This window comes from Myxocyprinus asiaticus, chromosome 2 (assembly GCF_019703515.2).
Source record: "Myxocyprinus asiaticus isolate MX2 ecotype Aquarium Trade chromosome 2, UBuf_Myxa_2, whole genome shotgun sequence".
NCBI classification, from domain to species: Eukaryota; Metazoa; Chordata; class Actinopteri; order Cypriniformes; family Catostomidae; genus Myxocyprinus; species Myxocyprinus asiaticus.
The window spans coordinates 15,513,374-15,536,286 of NC_059345.1; the positions used below are offsets into that span (position 1 = coordinate 15,513,374).

General features: G+C 36.1%; 2 protein-coding genes across 3 annotated transcripts in view; one reads left to right on the forward strand and one right to left on the reverse strand.

Annotated features, from left to right (window-relative positions):
* Positions 1 to 22,160, forward strand: part of LOC127450948 (monoacylglycerol lipase ABHD2-like) — a 33,183-nt gene extending 11,023 nt beyond the window's left edge. The window contains exons 4-11 of the mRNA XM_051715449.1: positions 1,893 to 2,068; positions 3,013 to 3,180; positions 4,913 to 5,096; positions 8,680 to 8,772; positions 9,044 to 9,145; positions 13,843 to 13,912; positions 14,048 to 14,132; positions 18,078 to 22,160. Of these exons, the coding sequence (XP_051571409.1) occupies positions 1,893 to 2,068; positions 3,013 to 3,180; positions 4,913 to 5,096; positions 8,680 to 8,772; positions 9,044 to 9,145; positions 13,843 to 13,912; positions 14,048 to 14,132; positions 18,078 to 18,292 (1,093 nt within the window). The 3' untranslated portion in view covers positions 18,293 to 22,160. The remainder of the gene's footprint in view (positions 1 to 1,892; positions 2,069 to 3,012; positions 3,181 to 4,912; positions 5,097 to 8,679; positions 8,773 to 9,043; positions 9,146 to 13,842; positions 13,913 to 14,047; positions 14,133 to 18,077) is intronic.
* The window catches only part of sdhaf2 (succinate dehydrogenase complex assembly factor 2), a 487,549-nt gene that overhangs the window by 290,148 nt on the left and 174,488 nt on the right, over positions 1 to 22,913 (reverse strand). The gene's annotated exons all lie outside the window — the stretch shown is intronic.

The window sequence follows — 22,913 nt, forward strand, 5'->3', positions numbered from 1 at the left end:
TAGTTGGACATGACTGTTCAGAAGTCTTACTGCTTGTGGGAAGAAACTGTTCCTAAGTCTGGATGTTCTGGCCTGAACTTCTTGGCCTCTTCCCAGATGGTAGGGGCTTAAACCAGTTGTAGGATGGGTGAGAGGGGTCCTTCCTGATTGAGGTTGCCTTCCTCATACTCCTTGTGGTGTAAATGTCTTCAATGGCAGGAAGATTGGCACCAGTGATGCGCTGTGCTGTCTTCACTACCTGCTGTAGGGCTTTTCTGTCAGATGCTGAGCAGTTTCCATACCAGATGTTGATACAGATGGTGAGTACACTCTCAAAGTTCTGCATTGTTTCAACTTCTTTGCCATTGATGAATAATGGCTGATGAGGAGCTTTGGTATGTCTAAAGTCAACAATCATCTCTTTTGTCTTGTTGACATTCAGGGAGAGATTGTTGAAATCACACCAGGCTATGAGTTGGTTCACCTCGTCCCTGTATGCTGTCTCATCATTATTGCTGATGAGCCCCACTACTGTGGTGTCATCTGCAAACTTTATGATGCTATTACTTTGGTGTTTTGCATTGCAGTCATGAGTCAGAAAGGTGTATAACAGTGGGTTCAGTACACAGCCCTGTGGCGCACCAGTGCTCAGTGTGATGGATTGAGGGGTCTGTGTGTTGATTCTGACAACCTGTTGTCTGTTGCTCAGTCATTCTTAAATGTTACATCTCAAAACAGTGATATTCTGCAATGTTACGGCTCAAATTAGTGATATTCTAGAATGTTATGACTCAGTCGTATTCTTGAATGACGAGTCTCAAAAATAGTGATAATCTAGTATATTAATTCTCAAAACAATGACATTCTAGTATTTTACATCTCAAATAATAATCTAGAAAGCTGCATCTCAAAAGTTATTTTCGAGAAGGTTATGTTTCCAAAAAGTTAAGGTAATGTAGCGAAAATGTTTTAATATTGCTAGGCACTTTGAAATATTCTGCTGTTAACATTTCACATGTTCACGTGACCCAAAACTTAAAATATTCCAGATTATAAAACCTTTAATTCCACATTGTGGAAGTTGCCAACAGCCTTTTCTGAGGAATTTAAAACAATAAAGATGGTGGTTGTCTTACAACCCCAGTTTATTGTCGTATCTAACTAGAAAGGCAACTCTTATCGATTCACACTAATTATTGACCCTAAATTCTGCCTTAATGTTATTGACCACTAGTACATTGGCAACTGTCTACTAAGGTACATAACTACTCCTAAGTTCAAAGTACCATAGTGTGTTGCAAAAATGTTAGGAAGTTCACTTATCAGTTGTAATTGCTATCAAATTTGGCTTCTAGATCTTCTGTTGTCTGTGATAAACAGCAGATAAAATGCTTTACAATTTCACGCTTTATTCCAGCCCACATAAGAATAATTTCTTCTCAATTTTAACCATTTTATGAGCACATTTTACTGAAAATCATTCTGTTCACAGAAATCTCCTATTCAGATTTAAAAGTATCAGACCTGTTAAGCTTGGAGCTTAGTGAAGGACTTAAGCTGGCTATTGGGTAAAGCTTAATTGGTGGGCGGGACTCTTATATAACAGCACTGTGCACCTGTTTGTTGTCTGCTGTAAGCAGTAATGTGACGCATCCCAATGCCTGCTGTTAATATACAAACCTGCTTTGGAAATGTAGGCTGCTGCCCTCATGGTTTACTTATCAGTTCATAATTATCATGCACACTCTGTATATTTCATGATTGCATCAACAGCAGTTTCCTTTGTATTTCAAAATGACCTTTGTGACCTATTGCATCTGTTCCCCTTTTGTGATGAGGATAGGCTACTTTGTTTGATTGGCCACAAAATCAAGTATTATTTCACTAAATAGAGATTTTATTTCATTGTCTAGGTACATTCCTCCTCTGCTATGGGGTAAAAGTGGTCATCTTCAGACGGCCCTCTATGGAAAGTTGGGTCGAGTTAGTTCTCCACACCCATACGGCCTGCGCAAATATCTACCCATGCAGGACGGGGCCACGGCAACTTTTGACCTCTTTGAACCCTTAGGGGATCATCAAACTGGAGGTAAGTGCCACATGGCTGGGTACATTTGATCTGGGTTGTGTGGTAACACTACACTATGTGGAAACCTGATGAATAGAGTCTCATTCAAGTTTAATGAGGAAGTAGTCATTTAAATGAAATAAAAAGGGTTGCTTACTCACTGCAGTAAAGCAGCGATATTAATTAAAGCAGCATGCTTGAAAGTCAACATGAAATGCCACAACCTAGTTTTACTTCTGTTATCAGACATATTTCTGAGTGAAATGGGATGCTCGAGATAAAATGTAGGCCAGGACTTCATTTTATCCATCGAGAATTGTTTGGATTGTGTAAAGCAGGTGTTACATACTAGAACAGACAGAGACATGTGGTGGGGGAAGGGGTTGAAAAGTAAGGTTGTGTTCAGGATGCTATCATGCTACTCTTACTATTTCTGCCATATATTGTAATAGCAGAAGATATCAGATTAACTCAGCCTTAGAGTTATTCATGATGTCTGCTGAAAAGTAAATATGTTTCAGAGGCAGTGCAATTTATTAAATTTTTTTATAAAAAATTTAAAAGGCAAAACATCTGTTTTTAAATTTGGAATAGCATGCACTAATTAATCATGCATAATAAGACCAGAAATTTAAATTTCATGTTTATTTTAAGATAAAATAATAAAGAGTAATAAAATAGAATTGTAAAATATATAAAATATCCATCTGTGCAATTGCAGTACATCAATGTGAAATTCAACACATTGGAAAATGGAGTTTATGCAACCATGTTCAAATACTGTATTTTGCATTTGTTTGCTCTGTGCCAACATTGTGGCACATTATCGCAATGTTTATCTTCTTTCCAGGTAACAATAAACAACTTGAACAGAAGTTATGGCTGCATAACTTCGCATTTATTTGTCTGCATGTGAAATGCCTTCCATAGCTGGCAATCTCAATGTTTCTGCGTTTGCTTCACAGAGGATGTCACCATGGTCATTTGCCCTGGCATTGGGAACCACAGTGAGAAGCACTATATCCGCACATTTGTGGATCATTCACAGAAACAGGGCTACCGCTGTGCTGTGCTCAATCACCTTGGAGCATTGCCTAACATTGAGCTCACCTCACCACGCATGTTCACCTACGGTATGACACTTCTGTGGGACTTCTAGAACATATAGTTAATCCTTTTATAGAGTATGAAGGGTAAACGTGTTTATCCAGGAGATGTCAACCTTTTAAAGTGATTCAGTGAATCAATTAGACACATTTTAATTTATTCAATGGAAAAAGAGGCCGTGCATTACATTGATTTTTACCACAGATAAGGGGTGTTGTCTGGCACAATTTGAATTACATAATGAAGGGAATAAATGTTTGATTGGTAAGCAACATAATGATCAAGGATCATTTTATGAATGGCAAAAACTTGCAACAGCAAAAGCTTTGCTTTTTAAAGGTGCAATATGTAACAATTTTCATTTTTCAATTTCATTTTTTTTTTTTTTTTTTTTTTGCCAATGTGTGAACGGCTTGTTACACAACATAAAAAATGAGCCCTTCCCGGACTTCCTAGGTTGCCTATTAAAGCCTGTAGACTGATTTTCATGCGAAGGGAGCGGGTCGGCTTTGCCGGGAAAATCCAAAAGATGTGACATTTATGCACGCTCCCGAGAGCCTTACCTCAGTAATAGCTTCTCTTCTGCGTCAACAGACAGTCTGCAACACTAGGTAATGTTATCTTAGAGATGGAATCCAGCACAACACCAACTCCTACACAAACGCAGAGTAAGCCCAAAAAAAACAAAACATTTATCTACTGAATAACGTCTGGCTAAGCAGGGACGTGATCGTGGTCGAGCGAAAACTAGAGTGAACATCAGCAGGGCATTTGATTCCTGGAGGGACCTTCGTTCGGTTTTGGGGATCAAAACCGACCCTGAATTGGCGTTCTTCTTATTGGACAGGTAAGCTTACATAACTGCAAAACATGTTAAATATAGTGCCATAAGGACTGATCTGTGTAATTTTAGCTAACTTGATCTTGCCTGCTAACGCTGACGAATTGCAAGCTACCTTGCTTCGTAACTTTCAAATAATTTCAACGATCTTCTCTTTATACTAAAAGTCAGGTATACAGGATAAATTTAAGCAAATACGCTGGTTTCTTGATCGTAGTACAACATATGACATACAAAACATACAATAGTGCAACATAACAGTGCGACAGTAAACTGTCTGGTATAGTTCGGTAGTATGTAGCTGTACGTGTGTATCAGTATGCTATGTTAGCTTATAAGTAGTTTTAGTTTAGTCTCAAAGTTTGTAGTAAAACAATCATAACTGTAATTTCAATTATGCTACATCTGTCAGCATGATCCCGGTGATTCACATTCAGTCTCTTTGTACATTACGTCATTGTTTTGGATGCTCGCTCGCGTCCCTATGGAGTGTGTGCACGAGCAACAGGTAGCTGGCTGCAGTTCACTTAACGGCCACAGGTGTCATTAATAACAAGGGTTTCTAAATCTTACATACTGCACCTTTAAAGTACAATAGCTTAACAGCAAGTCAAAGTGGCTAATGTAAAAATATAACTGAATAATATGACAATATAAATTCAGTTAATTAAACTACTGTAAATGTATCTGCCAGACAGGTTAAGTCTACCTGAAAGAATACATTTTCCAAGGATAGCCTGAAAGCCACCAGTTACAACAATAATGTTGTATATATTTTTTTTCTTTAAAAACCAAGAAACTTTTCACAAATCGGCAAAATAGTTATTTAATTTTTGTCTATGGATGTTTTCAGTTCACAAAACAACATTTAAACAGTAATCAAATGCTTTTTTTTCCTTTTTTTTTTTTTTTTACAGGCTGTACATGGGAGTTTGCTGCAATGGTGGGCTTCATAAAGAAAGCATTTCCCCAGACAAAACTTATTGTCGTGGGCTTTAGTCTGGGGGGAAATATTGTGTGCAAGTTCCTGGGAGAGAACCGCACCAACCAGGAGCGTGTTTTGTGCTGTGTGAGCGTGTGTCAGGGCTACAGTGCATTAAGGTGAGCCGTAGTTCTGTTCCCAGACAATAGCTATGTAATGCAGACGTCACTCCAAAGGATTATGGGTTAGGCGTACTCCTCAGATAAAAATGCTGGTAGCTCGATTTGCTTCAGGTGTTATTGAAGGGACAAGTTGGGATGTTATACTGCTGTTGTCAGTAGACTCTAGCTGAACTTTATATAAGAACAAGTAGTGTGTATATTTGTAGTTTGCTTATTTAAAAGGGACAGATGGTCTCAGTATTGTGTCCACCTGCTACTTTCGGCTGTCAAATTTAAAAACTGCATAAACAGTAAATCCACTTTGTGTTTACATTTGTGAAAGCGTATCTCTGAATGCTAACTGCACTTTTTAAAAACTGAAGGGCTGTTGCAAAGGGTGTGAATTACAGGGGGCTTTTTGAAATCCATTTTAAAGGGATAGTTCACCCAAAAATGAAAGTTCTCATCATTTACTCACACTCATTCTGCCATTGGTGATGTGTATGAATTTATTTCTTGTACTAAACACAAAATGAAGATTTTTAGAAGAATATTTCTGCTCTGTAGGGCCATACAATGCAAGTGAATGGTGTTCAGAGATTTTTGAAGATACGAAAAGCACATAAAGTCAGCCTGAAAGTAATCCATAAGACTCCAGTGGTTAACTCCATATCTTCAGAAGCGATATGATAAGTGTGGGTGAGAAACGGATCAATATTTAAGTCTTTTTTTTTTTTTTTTTTTTTTTTTTCACTTCCACATTCTTTTGCTTTTGTTTTTGTCTATTTGCATTCTTTCTGCATATCGCCACCTACTGGGCAGGGAGGAGAATTTATACTAAAAAGGACTTAAATATTGATCTGTTTCTCATCCACGCCTATCATATCATCTCTGAAGACATGGATTAAAACACTGGAATCATATGGATTACTTTTATGATGCCTTTGTGCTTTTGGAGCATCAAAGTTCTGGCCAACATTAACTTGCATTTATGAACCTACAGAGCTAAGATATTTTTGTAAAAAATCTTCGTTTGTGTTCAGCAGAAGAAAGAAAGTCATACACATCTGGGATGGCACAAGGGTGAATAAATGAGAATAGTTTTGGGTGAACTATCCCTTTAAAAACCAAGGGTCTTAAAAAGAACATATGTTAAGCATGCTTCATTTTACACATTACATGAGGAACATTTCAACAGTGCTTTCAAAATATGTTAATCACAAAAGTTATTTAGACTGCATATGGCACCAAATAGATGCTTCTAATTGAAGTCACGTTCACCTTAGGAGGTAACCATAGCAACAGCAGGCTGCTTGAACACACTCCTTTGGGGTCAATATAGGAGGGTATATTGGCGAAGAACTGTCATTATCAGTTTATTATAGTTTAACATATCACAAAAATGCTTTGCTTTTAAAAAACTTTAAATTGACATAGTATAGAGGAGTATGTATTTTTACATACTCCTCTATATGCACCTGCATGGCAAATCATTGCATAATTTGCATGCCATCTATCTCAGTGTTGACAGGTTGAGGTCTATAAAGAGGCCTGTAGCAACAGATCTAACAACTTAACATGAGATTGCAAAGAATAAGCACCTGATGACTGTTCCTTGTGCAGAGGCAGCTCTGGAATGTGATTTATGTGTTTGAACTTCAGTGAATCCTAAAGCCACACCTTAGCTGTCGGTGCGGCTGTCTGTCCTGTTTGCCAGCAGCTCCGCTGGGTTTTTCTAGACCGTGTCAGCAGACTTGAGACTTGTATATGGATGTTGCCAAACAGTCTAGCTCTCCCTTCAGACAGGATTACCGTATCTATAAAGCCACAGCTAATCTGCTTTTCACGATTATCTTGCAGATTATTGTTTTCAAGATCCCTTTTAATACACCTTTTGATTTTAGATGTAATTGATATTAAAGGGGTACAACCACAATTTTTTACCAGTATTTGGTTTTTGTTCCAAAGGTCCACTTTGAATGTTAGACGAGGCTTTTTGTACCAAATTTTTACATTTCTTTTTATTTTTTTATTATTATTATTATTTTATTTTTTTTAGCTTTTCTTAACAATTTTCACCCCATCTCTGAGCCTTAGAATTAAACAGACCATTTTTAGCTGCTGTGTGTTTAAGACACCCTCTTCACTTGTGAAATGAGTACATCAGAACAGCGCCGTTTGTGATTAGCCCAAAGCAGACTTCTTACGTCAGCGTGTTTCTAACGTTGGGAGCTTTCAGAAGGATGTGCAAAGTTGTAGGTGCTACACAAAGCCAGGAAAAGCACATGGTAGGGGTGGGTAAAAATTTATATTTTTTGATGCATCGCAATCTTCATTTGAACGATCTCGATATTGATTTTTTTTTTAAATCACAAGATCGATCTTTTACGCTATGCACAACCCTCCGCTACAGTGAGGAAATCTCTCGCATTTGCAACCAAATTTCGCGCTATGCGACTAAAATTTATATATTAGGCAACTGGCTGGTAATTGTTTACATATCGCTCACCAGTAATTGTGTAGTATAGTGGTGGAGTATTCAGCAGTGAGATCCTTTCATTGCGTTTTGAGAGTAAAAGTTGTTCTGGGGGCCTGGGTAGCTCAGTGGTAAAGACGCTGGCTACCACCCCTGGAGTTCGCTAATTCGAATCCCAGGGCATGCTGAGTGACTCCAGCCAGGTCTCCTGAGCAACCAAATTGGCCCGGTTGCTAGGGAGGGTAGAGTCACATGGGGTAACCTCCTCGTGATCGCTATAATGTGGTTCGTTCTCGGTGGAGTGCGTGGCGAGTTGAGCGTGGTTGCCGCGGTGGATGCCGTGAAGCCTCCACACGTGCTATGTCTCCGTGGCAATGCACTCAACAAGCCACGTGATAAGATGCACGGGTTGACGATCTCAGATGCGGAGGCAACTGGGATTTGTCCTCCGCCACCCGGACTGAGGCGAATCACTACACAACCACGAGTACTTAAAAGCACATTGGGAATTGGGTATTCCAAATTGGGAGAAAAAGTTGTTCCGCGTGTCCAAAGTTAAAGAGACAGTACCGGTTTTAGCACATGTTCAACAAATCAATGTAAATACCTTTTTAAATAGTACAAATTATGCAATTAAACAAACATGTAACAATAAATATTATATGAAATATATTATTTATTGATTTAATACATGGATTTGTTCATTTTCAAAAAGCCAAAATTAATATTTTCGTAATGTACATTGTTAGAATGTTCCCTGTATAATTAACTGCATTTGCTGGGAGATAATGTCTTTCATATGTTCACAAAAGGGACATTATAACTGAAAAATACTCATATAAATGGATATCGATTCGAAATCGCAATCTAATTTAGAGTTTGTGAATCAATCTAATTGAATCTGGAAATCTGTATCAATACCCAGCCCTAACACATGGTTTTACAAATAAGCAGTTTTGAGTTCCTAAAGTTACAGAATGTTTTCTACAGTACATCAAAAATAAAAAAATAAAAACATTTACACATACACACACTGGTCACTATTACTGATGGTTGTATCAGGCACTTGCAAATGAGTATAAATGGCATTGATTGCTGATACTGTCTTGTGTGTTGATATCTTAGGGCCCAGGAGACGTTTCTGCAGTGGGACCAGTGCCGTCGCTTCTATAATTTCCTAATGGCCGACAACATGAAGAAGATAATTTTGTCTCACAGGTACTGTTGCCTGCAGTCTTGAATCTGACAGTCTTAAGTGTGAACGGTGGCTCACTGTATTCCCCTCTGCACATGAGATGCTTATTATAAAACTATTATGAGCTCACGATTTTCTTTTGTAATTGAGACATTAGGGGACATCACAATAACTTGATAACTTGATGACACAAACAAGATAAATTAACATCCTGTGTGGTAAGAGAACACAAATCTAATCAATGAGCTGTCATTTGGCAAGAGTCAGCAAGGTGTGTTCTTTGTTGTTCAACAGGAGCGTTTTATTTGGGATGGGCTCAACTAAAATGGTGGATGCAGATTTGAGTAGGCTCTACACTGCCACTTCCCTCATGCAGATCGATGATAACATCATGAGGTGAGTGGAGGGAAATTGCTAAATGTGTTTTTGTAACACAGTCTTGTGAAATTAGAAACAAGTGAACAACTTTAGATACTTAGGATTGGTAATAGAATGCATAAATGACAAAGAATATATACAAGAATAGAAGAACATAAATAGTAAATATTTTTAGGAATCAAGAGGGGACATTTCTTTCAAGATTTTAATTTTTTTCAAATCATAGTAAGTATTTAAGATGTGAAAATCTTCCTCCACCCAACATTGTTCTAAATGTTTTGTCTCTTTAAAATTTTTACTGTGGTAACCAAAGTTCTGCCAAAGGGACCATAGTTATTAGTGGTTGACCGATATATCGCCGAGGCCGATAAATCAGACGATATTTAGACTTTTTTTTTTTTCTTGCGGGCGCTGAAAATCGTCTGCTTGCATGTGAAGCGACTGAGACTTGTAAACGACCAGTCATGGTTCGTTTTATTGTTACGTGCCATCATGTTACTACAATAATAGACCGGTGTGCAACACAGGTCCACATATCATAAACAGAGCTGCGGCAGACGCGTTTGAGCTCATAATGTTAAAGTGCTCACCTGTTTCATTCTCCCTCTCTCTCCTCAACAGTTCCCATAACTTTTCTAATGATATAAAGGTAAATATCAATAAAACTAACATCATATACCATCTGCAAATATGCGCATATCTTGTTTAAACAGATGTAATAAAACAACCTCACACAACTTCAGCAGATCCAGCATCCTGTGGAGCGCTCATAAATCTTCCTCTGAAGCACACATTCTAACAGTCTCTCCTCAACAGTTCCCTGAAACTTTTCTAATGATAAAAGGCAAATATCAATAAAACTTGAATTATGTACCATTTGCAAATATGCAGATATCTTGTTTAAACAGACGTCATTCACGAACCTCACAAAAATCCAGGATTTTCTTCCCGTTGAGCGCTCATCTAATATCTTCCTCTGAAGCGTGTATTCTATCACCCAGAATAAAAAAACTTCAGGATCAGGATCAAAAGTTCCTCTCATTTACAAATCATGACAGTCACTCCTTAACAATCCAAGCAGGCAATCCAGACCGTTTAAACTGTAAGGAGATTGAGGCTTGCGCTGGATTCACACGAGCGCCTGAGTACAACTTCAAGGCTGCGTCCAAAACCAGGAAAATGCTGCCTCCGGAGGCTGTATACGGTGCTTTTCAAACTGTTCGGAGACCAGTTCCATTCATTCAAAACAGCTGTCAGCTAAGCCATTTACTGACTAGGCAGCAAGGTAGCAAGTCAGCTGCCTGCGTTTTCGGATGCAGCCCAAGGTAAAAGTTCTTCACGTGTGCTATAAGTAAATGTCTTATTCACTATGCACTTTATGTACAATTGGTTTGATTCTGTATTTTTTGAGAAAATGCGATTTGCTAACGTGGACATGGCATCTATGGTTGTGTACTGTTATCTCCTCCTTCCTAATATATTAACAATTTCTTCATGTGCAAATAAATTACTAAAATTTTATGACTAAACAGAAATCTGAAGAAACCGCTATCTACCATTTAAAATACAATATTATTTAGTAGTTTTGAAACTGAGTAAAAATAGTGCTAAATAAGAGTAGTATTATTTTATTTTTTTTTAGCAATTTTATGTTTGTTATTTACTATATTCAATTGTGTGATATATCGGCATTGTATCGGCCTATCGGCCACCCTGCTTTCTGGATATCGGCATCAGCCATTAAAAAACCCATATCGGTTGACCACTAATAGTTATATGTTGCTACGATATAACTGTGTAATTCTTAAAGCTTAGAGATTATTATTTTACAGGAGCAACAAGAACAGGAACTGCAGACACTACAGTGTTTTATTCACTGTTTGAAGGAGACTGAATTTACAATACTGAAAAAAAGCCACTTTTTCACATGAAACCCATTAAATTGTAGTAAAATTTACAGATTGCCTTTACTGGAAAATGTAGCACACCTGCTGTTCATAGATGCGACGGCTTTCTGTCTTTTGTCCATTTTGCTACCATTCGCACATCAGCAATAAAATGCCATTAAACGGTTACTTTTAAACTTTCAATCTGTTAAACTGATCACCTGGCTTTTTGTCCTGTTTATACCTATAGGAGGCTAGTTATTTTATCATAAGTAACGAAGTAACAAAATCCCTTACTGTTCCCGTAAACTGTCGACAACTTTCTTCATCCGCAAGCGTTTTGGTTTCACCGTCCAATTTGACAATGTTTTTTGGATTCCTGAGTATCAGATGTTAAACGGCACAGCGTAATTGCGTCATCTGCGTCAACTTTGTGATTAACCCAAAGCAGACTTCTTACGTCAGCGCGCCCTGAACTTGTACATGCTCAAACAGTTAATCTTTTGGCTTTGTTCACACACAGCATCAAAACAGAACTTTTCTGCAAATGTTATGACTTCACATTCCAGGAAATTGGTGAATCTGTAGAAACTACAATACATTTTTGTTTACTGCTTGAAAGAGATTTTACAGTAGCAACAATAACTAACTGCAGAAACTACAGTAAATGTGTTCACTGTTTGCGGAGATTATGATTTTACAATTGCAACAATAGCTTGAACTACAGAAACTACAGGAAATGTGTTCACTGTTTGAGGGAGATTACGATTTTACTGTAGCAATAATAACTAACTGCAGAAACTACAGGAAATGTGTTCACTGTGTGAGGGAGATTACAATTTTACTGTAGCTATAATAACTAACTGCAGAAACTACAGGAAATGTGTTCACTGTGTGAGGGAGATTACGATTTTACTGTAGCAATAATAACTAACTGCAGAAACTACAGGAAATGTGTTCACTGTTTGAGGGAGATTACGATTTTACTGTAGCAATAATAACTAACTGCAGAAACTACAGGAAATGTGTTCACTGTGTGAGGGAGATTACGATTTTACTGTAGCAATAATAACTAACTGCAGAAACTACAGGAAATGTGTTCACTGTTTGAGGGAGATTACGATTTTACTGTAGCAATAATAACTAACTGCAGAAACTACAGGAAATGTGTTCACTGTGTGAGGGAGATTACAATTTTACTGTAGCTATAATAACTAACTGCAGAAACTACAGGAAATGTGTTCACTGTGTGAGGGAGATTACGATTTTACTGTAGCAATAATAACTAACTGCAGAAACTACAGGAAATGTGTTCACTGTTTGAGGGAGATTACGATTTTACTGTAGCAATAATAACTAACTGCAGAAACTACAGGAAATGTGTTCACTGTGTGAGGGAGATTACAATTTTACTGTAGCTATAATAACTAACTGCAGAAACTACAGGAAATGTGTTCACTGTGTGAGGGAGATTACGATTTTACTGTAGCAATAATAACTAACTGCAGAAACTACAGGAAATGTGTTCACTGTTTGAGGGAGATTACGATTTTACTGTAGCAATAATAACTAACTGCAGAAACTACAGGAAATGTGTTCACTGTGTGAGGGAGATTACGATTTTACTGTAGCAATAATAACTAACTGCAGAAACTACAGGAAATGTGTTCACTGTTTGAGGGAGATTACGATTTTACTGTAGCAATAATAACTAACTGCAGAAACTACAGGAAATGTGTTCACTGTGTGAGGGAGATTACAATTTTACTGTAGCTATAATAACTAACTGCAGAAACTACAGGAAATGTGTTCACTGTGTGAGGGAGATTACGATTTTACTGTAGCAATAATAACTAACTGCAGAAACTACAGGAAATGTGTTCACTGTTTGAGGGAGATTACGATTTTACTGTAGCAATAATAACTAACTGCAGAAACTACAGGAAATGTGTTCACTGTGTGAGGGAGATTACAATTTTACTGTAGCTATAATAACTAACTGCAGAAACTACAGGAAATGTGTTCACTGTGTGAGGGAGATTACGATTTTACTGTAGCAATAATAACTAACTGCAGAAACTACAGGAAATGTGTTCACTGTTTGAGGGAGATTACGATTTTACTGTAGCAATAATAACTAACTGCAGAAACTACAGGAAATGTGTTCACTGTTTGAAGGAGATTATGATTTTAGAGTAGTAACAATAACTGCAACTACAGTATTTTTAACTGTTTGAAGATTATAATTTTACAGTAGTAACTAACTACAGAAACTACAGTCAATTTGTACACTGGTTTCTGTAGTTAGTTACTACTGTAAAATTATAATCTTCAAACAGTCAATTTGTACTAACTGGAGAAACCAGTGAATATTTGTTCAATTAGTATATTTTGAAATATTTTGTATCCATAGTAAATTTGTATACTGAGTTAAGTAGGCATTTTCACATGCCTATTTATTCAGATGGTTTCTGTGTGCTAAATTGTAGTAGTATTGTAATGCTAACACTTTACATTAAGGTTCCATTAGTTAACATGAACTAACAATGAACAGGACTTTTTAACAGCATTTGTTGATCTTGGTTAATGTTAGTTTCAACATATACTTACACATTTTTTTAAAATCTTGTATTTGTATTTGAACTAACAATGAACAATTGCATTTTTATTTCCAAAAATTAACTAAGATTAATACATGCTGTAAAAAAAATATTGTTTATTGTTCGTTCATGATACATAATACATTAACTAATTTTAACAAATTGAACCTTATTGTAAAGTGCTACCGGTATATTTGCTAGTATAGCAAGATGTCAATTTGTGTTCTAGAAAATTCCATGGTCACAACTCTCTGAAGGAGTACTACGAGAAGGAGAGCTGTGTTCATTACATTCATAATGTGAGTAAAATAATAAACACCTCCTGTATTTAGTTAATAACATAGTAGTGTCCAGTTCTAAGTGAGATGTCACTGGTCTGACAGTTTAACAGATCTTCTCTTGGTTTGACTTGTTCTTGTCTCTGTGTTCTGTAGATAAATGTGCCTCTGCTGCTGGTGAACTCTGGTGATGATCCTCTTGTTCACAACACGTTGCTCACCATTCCTCGTACACTTGCAGGTACAGCATTGAACACTACTTACTGAAACTATACTGTGATTCCTGAAACACAATTTCATTAGTTTTAAAAAGGAACTTGAATACAAAAGGAAATGTAAAGAGTTTAATTTGTAAAATAAAAAAGGACAGTTGGATTTAATAATAATTTTTGAAGAAAATGAGTGGTGCTTTCTTGCCAATGCAAAACTCTATTCCATAATGCTGTTTGAGTTTTTTGGTTAGAATTGGTTTGTGCCAAAGCAATGCAATGAGGTTACTAAAATGTTCTGAGTGGATTATTGTGTGTTGCTATGTGGTTTCGTGGGTGTTCTGGGTGTTGCTAGGTCACTGCAAAAATGTTGCATACTGACCCAAGTCAAAAGAGTCCATCCCCAAGTTTCTATAATATTTTGCTTCCTAGATAGGGCTTTGGTCCTTTCTTAAAAGTAAGTTTATATGGGTATTTTTTTATTATTTCTGCCAGGTGAAAATTGTAAGTTTGGTTGCTTAGAAAAGTATTTGTACACCTCTCCTTATCAAAGCATACGATTTGATGCATAATTTATGTCTGTAGCCCAAATAGTCCGGGACAGGTTATGCGCTGAATTTGAGAACTTTGGGTAAAGGGAGTTTGTTCAAATCACTAACCCTAAGTATTAGCTATTATAAAAATGATTTCAAACTTTTTCTATTTTGAGTTGTAATGTGGTGTAGTTTTCTTAGTTAGAGTCTCCACCTACCACTTTAAACCCTCCCTTAATAGCAGTGTTATGAACCAATTCCCACACATCTAATATTAGATTATGACCTCATATGCCAAAAATGTCTAGAATTACTGCTCATAGAGCTCCACAAATTTGCCTAGCATGTGACATCCTTGAAATCTCTACTTGTTTAAACATACATGTAATAAGTATCATGTGTCATATTACAAACAGTGAAAAACTATGCATTAGTCAGACTGTTTGACTTTGATACTCATCATTGTTCATTTGGAAGCGTATTAAAGTTAATCTTTACTTTGTGGCAGTGTGTCACAGGAAGTAAGTACCTCCAGTCGAAACTGATTATTTTTGGTTATTGTGACATGTTGCCAGGCTCACTGTAGTTATAAAACTTCACCAGCATGACTCCTTACAAGTATGTTGTAGCATTCTGTTGCAGTAGAGGTGGGTTGATATAATCATATATACTGTACATTGTGACAGTAGCAGTATGTCAACTGGTAGAGCTTTTGCTAAAAGCGCAAAAAAAAAAAAAAAAAAAATTATTTACTGGTGCCAAACAATGTTGCAACTTGACACATTATTTACAATTCAACTTGCAGTTAGGGGTGTGAATTTTACCGATTAATCAGTGCCGATAGTTGCTTTTTGGAACTATTGGTTATCAGCAAAAATTGGCGTGGATACTTTTTATTTATTTATTTATTTTCCTCGTTCCTCTGTGGCCAGAACCCTTATTTTGGTGAATATATATAGGCTATAAAAAGCTTAATTTGGAGTCACCATCACTGTTTATGGACTAATTCACGATTGTCAGTATGAAATGTTTGAAAAAGATACACATGATAACTGACAAGCGATCGCTAATGCTCTACTTTTGATGAATGATGATCTACTGTCGATGAATTACTGCTCATACAGCATTTATTAGCCTATAGGACAATGTTTACTTTATAGTTTTTCCATTGTAATACACTGATACATTGTTTCCCTTTTGTGTTTGTGTGAGCTGATGTATCCTCAGTGTAAACTTTTGAGTTTGTTTATATTTAAAAGTCCAGCGTTAGGCACCAGATCTTCAGATTTTTTTAATTTTTGGATGCACTGTAAACACGCATCTGGGATTTTACTCGTGTTGAACTGTTGTAGCCTCTATGTCTGTGCCCGTCACAGTAATGAAAGACCAAGAAAATTAAATAAATCTATTTTAAAAACTATCGGCCGATTAATCTGTTATCTCCCTTAGTTAGGCCTGTCGCGATTATTAAATAAACCGTATGATCACTGTTATTTGATCTAATTGCGGTTATTTGAGACAACCGCGATTACTGGGCATTAAAATTCCAATCACATTTTAAGGGAACCTTAAGCGAATGTACTGTATAAATGAACACCATGAACAGCGCGTTTGTGTGTCATTCAGTTGAACACTGAGTCCGCTGAGGTCAACCAGCTCCTGTCCTGAAAAGCGCATGGAGCACGCGCCAAACTCCCTCGAAAATATAAACAAACAAGAATAAACTTTGATAGTGAATGCAAAGTGCTCTGGTTCACTTAAAACGATTGTATAATGGCAAATGTTCCTGGTTCATACACGATGTTAATGACACGCAGTGACAAAGAGGAGGAGATGCATGTTTACTCTATTTCTGTTGATGAAATGAAATCTCAAAGGTTTTGCTTCATGACAAATAAGGGCTTGTGGGTTTTATCAGAGCATTAAAATAAAGTGTGAAAGTGAAGAAATTAGGATAGAAATGTTTTACTACTGCATAAAATAATAAAAATATAATAATATATTTAAATATTACATTTTATTTATTTAAAATAATGACAACATATGAGTTCAAAAAAACAAGTGTAAATGTAAAATTGACCAAAACTAAAGTTGACCAAAAGGAGAGGCGTATTTTAAGTATTTTAGGAATATTTTGATATTTAAAACTTTATTCTTCATGATTATTTTTCATGCCTTAAAAGGAAATCAGTTTATTCCTATTTTATTAATTTGAATAAAATGTATATATTTGAAGTTAAATATGTAAAAATGACTTCACACATGCAGAAAAAAAGCACACTTTAAAAAATTAGACAATTTATATGACAATTAATCGTCATATAACGAGACAATTAATCGTCACAGCCCTAAAACAGACAATTAATCATCATAATCACAATTATTTGTTTGACAATTAATCGTCAGCCAAATTTCATAACCATGACAGCCCTAACCTTAGTTATTAGTATCAGTAAAATCCACTATCGGTCAACCTCTAATGTGTACACTCACAGAGCACTTTATTGGGAACTCTATGGCCCTAATAAAGTGCCCAGCGTGGTCTTCCTCAGTTGTAGCCCATCTGCCTCAAGGTTTGACGTGTTGTACATTCTGTGATGTTATTCTGCTCACTACAATTGTACAGAGAGGTTATCTGAGTTACTGTAGCCTTTCTGTCAGCTCGAACCAGTCTGACCATTCTCCGTTGTCCTCTCTCATCAACAAGGCTTTTCTGTCTGCAGAACTGCCACGCACTGTGTTTTGTTTTTGGCACCATTCTGAGTAAACTCCTGAGACTGTTGTGTGTGAAAATCCCAGGAGATCAGCAGTTACAGAAATACTCAAACCAGCCCGTCTGGCACCAACAATCATGCCGAAATGACTGAGATCACATTTCTTTCTCCATTCTGATGGTCGATGTGAACATTAACTGAAGCTCCTGACCGGTATCTGCATGATTTTATGCACTGCACTGCTGCCACACGATTGTTTGATTAGATAATCGCATGAATAAGTCGGTGTACATGTGTTCCTAATAAAGTGCTCAGTGAGTGTATATCGGCTATTTTTGCAACAGATTCAAGTGTGGCTAATCTGTCCATTTTATAATGTTAGTTTTACTGTTTTGAGTCTTTTGTTGTTTACTTGGGTCTTATATAATGTGAGACTTATCATTTGTAATGAATAATCATATCTTTTGATTTGCATCCATCAAATTCCAGGTAAAGAAAGGAAATAATTAAATGAGATGTGTTTGATTACCCAAAAATAGGTATTACCACATGGCTACTGTAAAATAGCTACTGTAACAGTGATATAAAATGTCTCATACCGTGATATATGATTTTGGCCATACCACCTGCCCCTATTGTAGACACTTGACCATACTTTTAAATTTTGAACTCAGTCACTGTTGTTGCAATTCTGAGTTTACATTTTTACTGTGTTAACATTCTCTTCCAGAAAAGAAAGAAAATGTCATCTTCGCTCTAACACTGCACGGTGGGCACCTGGGTTTCTTCGAGGGTGCGGTACTATTCCCTCAGCCCCTCACCTGGATGGACAAGGTCATTGTGGGCTACACCAACGCCATCTGCCAGTGGGAGAAACAGAAACCACCGTGCCAAAGTCAAGTCACCCATTCCAGTGAAACCAAATGCCAAGACAGTAAATCCTAACCACCGTCATCTCCAGTTTACCACCACAGAGATCATTTGCACCATGCACATAAGGGATCATGCCACCATCTTTAAGCGTTTACTGTCAGTGGGGAAAAAGTTGTTTTCTCTTTATCACAGTTTACCAACAGCCTGAATCGCAACTTCTTAAACATTTCCGAGAAAGAGAACAGAAAAGTCACTTGACGACCAAAAACAATCTAATATCGTGTGTAGCGAGGATGCTGTTTTAGATTTACAGTAGTTCATAGTTTCATATTATGCTGATACAATATGTGTCTCTAGCCCTCTAATTAGGAAACATTAAAAACTGGTTAGTTTACCACTTCTATAGAGGATGAGCTCTCGCAATAGCACACTAAAACAAGTTTCAGGTCACATTTCACCTTAAAATAAATAAATATGTATATATATATTGCAAATAATAAATATTTTTTACATTGTGACATTATTTTCATGACAATTAAGCACATTATTCTCCCAAATTTTCTGTTTAAATCTCATGACATTCTCAATACTGTAATACATTACTTTTTATTGCATTACAATAATAAAAAAATATATATATGTTTTTTATTTTTATTTAAACCAGCATAAATTAAAGGCTGTACAACAAATGATACCAAGGTTTTAAAAATAGACCTTATTTTCTTTATGCAAAATAAATGTTCTTTTTTCTTTAGATTTTGGGGTGAAATATGACATGTTCTTGACCAGTTTCACGAGATTCACCCAGTCAGTTTAGTAAACCAACAAGGCACACGTCACAGTACATAACACAAGATTTTATAGAAAGTGACCGTTAAGCAGGCACTGTGTGCTTATGGATACGACAGACATGCCGTTTGTGCTCATACTGTGTGATATCAACCATCTAACTTCTATTTTTGGTCTGGTAATCATTTTAGCACAGGCTAGCTTTCATATTACTCAAAGTACTTTAGAACCAGACTTTCTCAAGTATACCACATGCGACATGAGAAACTACGTTGCAGGTTTAAAGGGATGGTTCACCCAAAAATGAAAATGTTCTCATTTACTCACCCTCATGTCATGCTAGATGTGTATGACTTTCTTTTTCTGCTGAAAACGCATGAAGATTTTTAGAAGAATATCTCAGCTCTGTTGTTCCTTACAATGCAAGTGAATGGTGACCAGACCTTTAAAGCTCCATAAATTTTCACTTTCAGATGTAAAAGTGGAGATTTATAGTAAAAAAGGACTTCGATATTGATCTGTTTCTCATCCACACTTATCATATTGCTTCTGAAGACATGGATGAAACCACTGGAGTTGTATGGATTACTTTTATGATGCATTTATGTGCTTTTTGGACCTTCAGAGTTTTGGTCATCATTCACTTGCATTGTATGGACCTACAGAGCTTAAATATTCTTCTAAAAACCTCTGTTTGTGTTCAGCAGAAGAAAGTAAGTCATAAACATCTGGGATGGCATGAGGGTAAGTAAATGATGAAAGAATTTTCATTTTTGGGTGAACTATCCCTTTAATCCAAAAACACATTCCTAGTGGATCAGTTTTTGTTAAAGCACTTTTAAGGAATGTTGGCAATTTTGTTTTTAGTAAGAGGTTTGGAAAGACTTGCTGGCCATAGAAGTTAGAAAAACAAAAGGGAAAGATGAAACCTCAAATGAAAGACTCTTATGATCCCTCCTGAACGCCAAAATATGTTCACTTTATCACTTGTGGTGCATTCCACAAGCATTACCACACAGATTTAGAAAGCAAATCACATTCCTTTAAAGTTCAGTTAACAGTCAAGAGAAAAGCACCAGAAAATGTTAGTGCAGTATTGACTTGTATTTGTGGAAATACATTGAAATTGATAGAACTAGATTGTATAAAGTGTTGATCTGGGACCCAGTGGGAGACGAGAGTGCATTTACTAGGTGCATGTCTGTGAAAACTGGCTACTTACAGGGATTTTTGCTGTTATATTATTTGTTTTTTTCCTTAATCTTGTTTATTTTCAGTTTTTGTGCAATTACTTTGCTTTTTGTATTTTTTTCTTTTGCGATTCGAGTGGAAGTAATCTACAAAAGCAGAGGGGGAAAAAATATAAAATGAATATTTAAATTTGACGATTCAAAGAGCCATTTCCAAAGGCCCTGTACAGATTCAATCATGTTGAACAGTCCAGAATTAGACTTTGAATTTGTTTCAGGGAAGCAGTCACAAAACCTTCTACAAAGACTACTTCTATTTGTTGAACATTCCAATGTTTTTTGTATGTTGTTTTATTGGTAATGGAGTAAAGTTGTTAGAACTATCGGAAACCCTCAGTCATACATTGTGAAAATGTTTGTGTATATCTTAACGTACGTAATGGCCTTAACGGTTCTCAGTTATTAGACAACAATAGTGGTGCATCTTCTTTTAAGAGAGCGTGTCAACAAAACTTTCAGTGTTGTCAAGACTTTTCAAGTCAGCTGTGTTAAGATGCCCCCTACTGGTAATTAGGTTTAAAAGCACTGTCTTATTTTATGTTTACCAAACTCTCAATTCATACTGTTGCTGGAACCAGACACAGTGAGACCAACCTCATTAGTGTCTAAAATTCCATGCAGATATTCAGTATTAATCAGTTTAGAGAGATAGTTTACCTCCCCTCTGTTAAATGTGAAATGCGTCTTTCACCATGCATTTCTTCTGGTAAAGTTTCTTTTGTAGATAAGTGTTTGTATTGAGTCAAATTGTTCTTGAATTTTTCTTTTTGTTTTTTTTGGAATGGTGAAGTCGTGTTATTTTAAGCATAAATGCAAAAGCTGCTAATTGGGTGTCATTGCTTGGCTCTTTCCGGTGATCAGATCAATTTGGCCTTTAACACCAGCACAAATTCGATCTCTGCTGTAACTCGATCCAGTTTGCCTTTAAAATTGTCTCCCACTTACGTTTTGCACAGAAAATACAAGCTTATGATGTACATCCTCGACAAATGTTAATCAAACTTTTTGTTTGTTGTTTAATTGTTTGTTTTGTATTTTTCATTAATTTCATTGTTGTTATTTTTATTCTTTGATGTGCAGAAGTATGATTGTATGTGGTGTGTACACTGAATGTTTGCATCATATCACCACTTCTGGTTATGAAAACTAAAAACACAATTTTGCATTGGAATACAGAAAAGATTATGTGTGTTTAAATTGATGTGTAGAAACTGATTATATTTACGGTTTATGTAATGGAGACCAGGGAACATTTATTTGTTTGACGATCATCAATAATGTTTTGAATTCTTTTCTATTTTTCTCCAAGCCAAACTGAGATGACGAGCTCATACAAGAAAATATGGTGTCAAATGGAGTATAGAGAAAATGTTTTCATGCTTCAGTCACAAATGGATTTAGAAATTATTTTAGAAGAAAGTGCCCTAATCAATAGCATCATATGTGACATAAATGTTGGGAGGTCTCATGTAACCTCTGTATGAAAAAAAAAAAAAAGAAAATCAATTTTTTTTTAAAAAGGAAAATGAAAGGCCATATGAAAAGGATTTTGTCTATTTGCATTTTGCAATATAGAGAATTCACAAAGCCATTGGTATATTCAGGCTTTTAGATTCACACTCCCCAATATCACTTCAATCTCACTTGTAAGGGATTATTTCACAAAACATCACAAAATCTGTTTCTACAATTCTGCTTTACATTCTCATCACAGTTTATTGTGTTTCATGGGTGGTTTTTGAATACGTCATCTTCACGACCTTAAAAAAAACCATGCAGCATAATATCTGAATCATTGGTGTGTTTTTGTTTTGGAAAACCAATGGTGTGTGATTGAACAATTTATTATAAAAAGAATGGTTATTGTGTTCCAAAAAATAAATTATTTTCTTGTTTAAAAACTGTGTTGAGGTCTTTCATTATGCAATATATTAGTAGGATATTTGATATACACTTAAAAAACAAAAAAAATTGCTCTTTGGCTAAACTTGATACAATCATGGACAGTGGTTCCACGTGTTTGAAATTAGTTTTCTTAACTTAAAATTACTATGTAATCGCAACACAAACACATTGTGTGTAGAAAGAACCTTAGATGTGTCAATGTAAGTCAAATAAATCTATTTCTTTATGTACTAATTAATGAGGTTGTATGTTATCATGCTAAATACACACTGGTTGGAAGCACTACAGATTGTAGTTTTGTAACTATGCTATGGTTAGCACAGAAATTGCTCAACTAAGCAAGCAATCAATTTCATGTGCAATATCTTCCTGGCCTTATTGTTAGCTCAAGCTAACCTCTTAACCATAATGGTAATTTAAATGTAAAATTTAAATGGGACGCAATGAAATCATGTTGTGACAAAATGTTCTAGAATTGAGTTTAAATTGAGTATTAAAGGAATGTTCCGTGTTCAACACAAGCTCTGTCAACGTCATCTGTGGCATGCTGTCCATTTCCACAGAAAATAATTTTGACTTGTCACTCAGTTTGTAAAAAAAAAAAAAAAACTTTTTTTTTATTATTGTGTGTACAGTAATGTACTAACAATGCAAGTCTATGGGGCAAGATATTTTGGAGGGTTTTTGGAATCTACGCCCCTGTCTCCATGTGTCCAAAAGCATCTCCAAACAAATAAAACATTATCGTT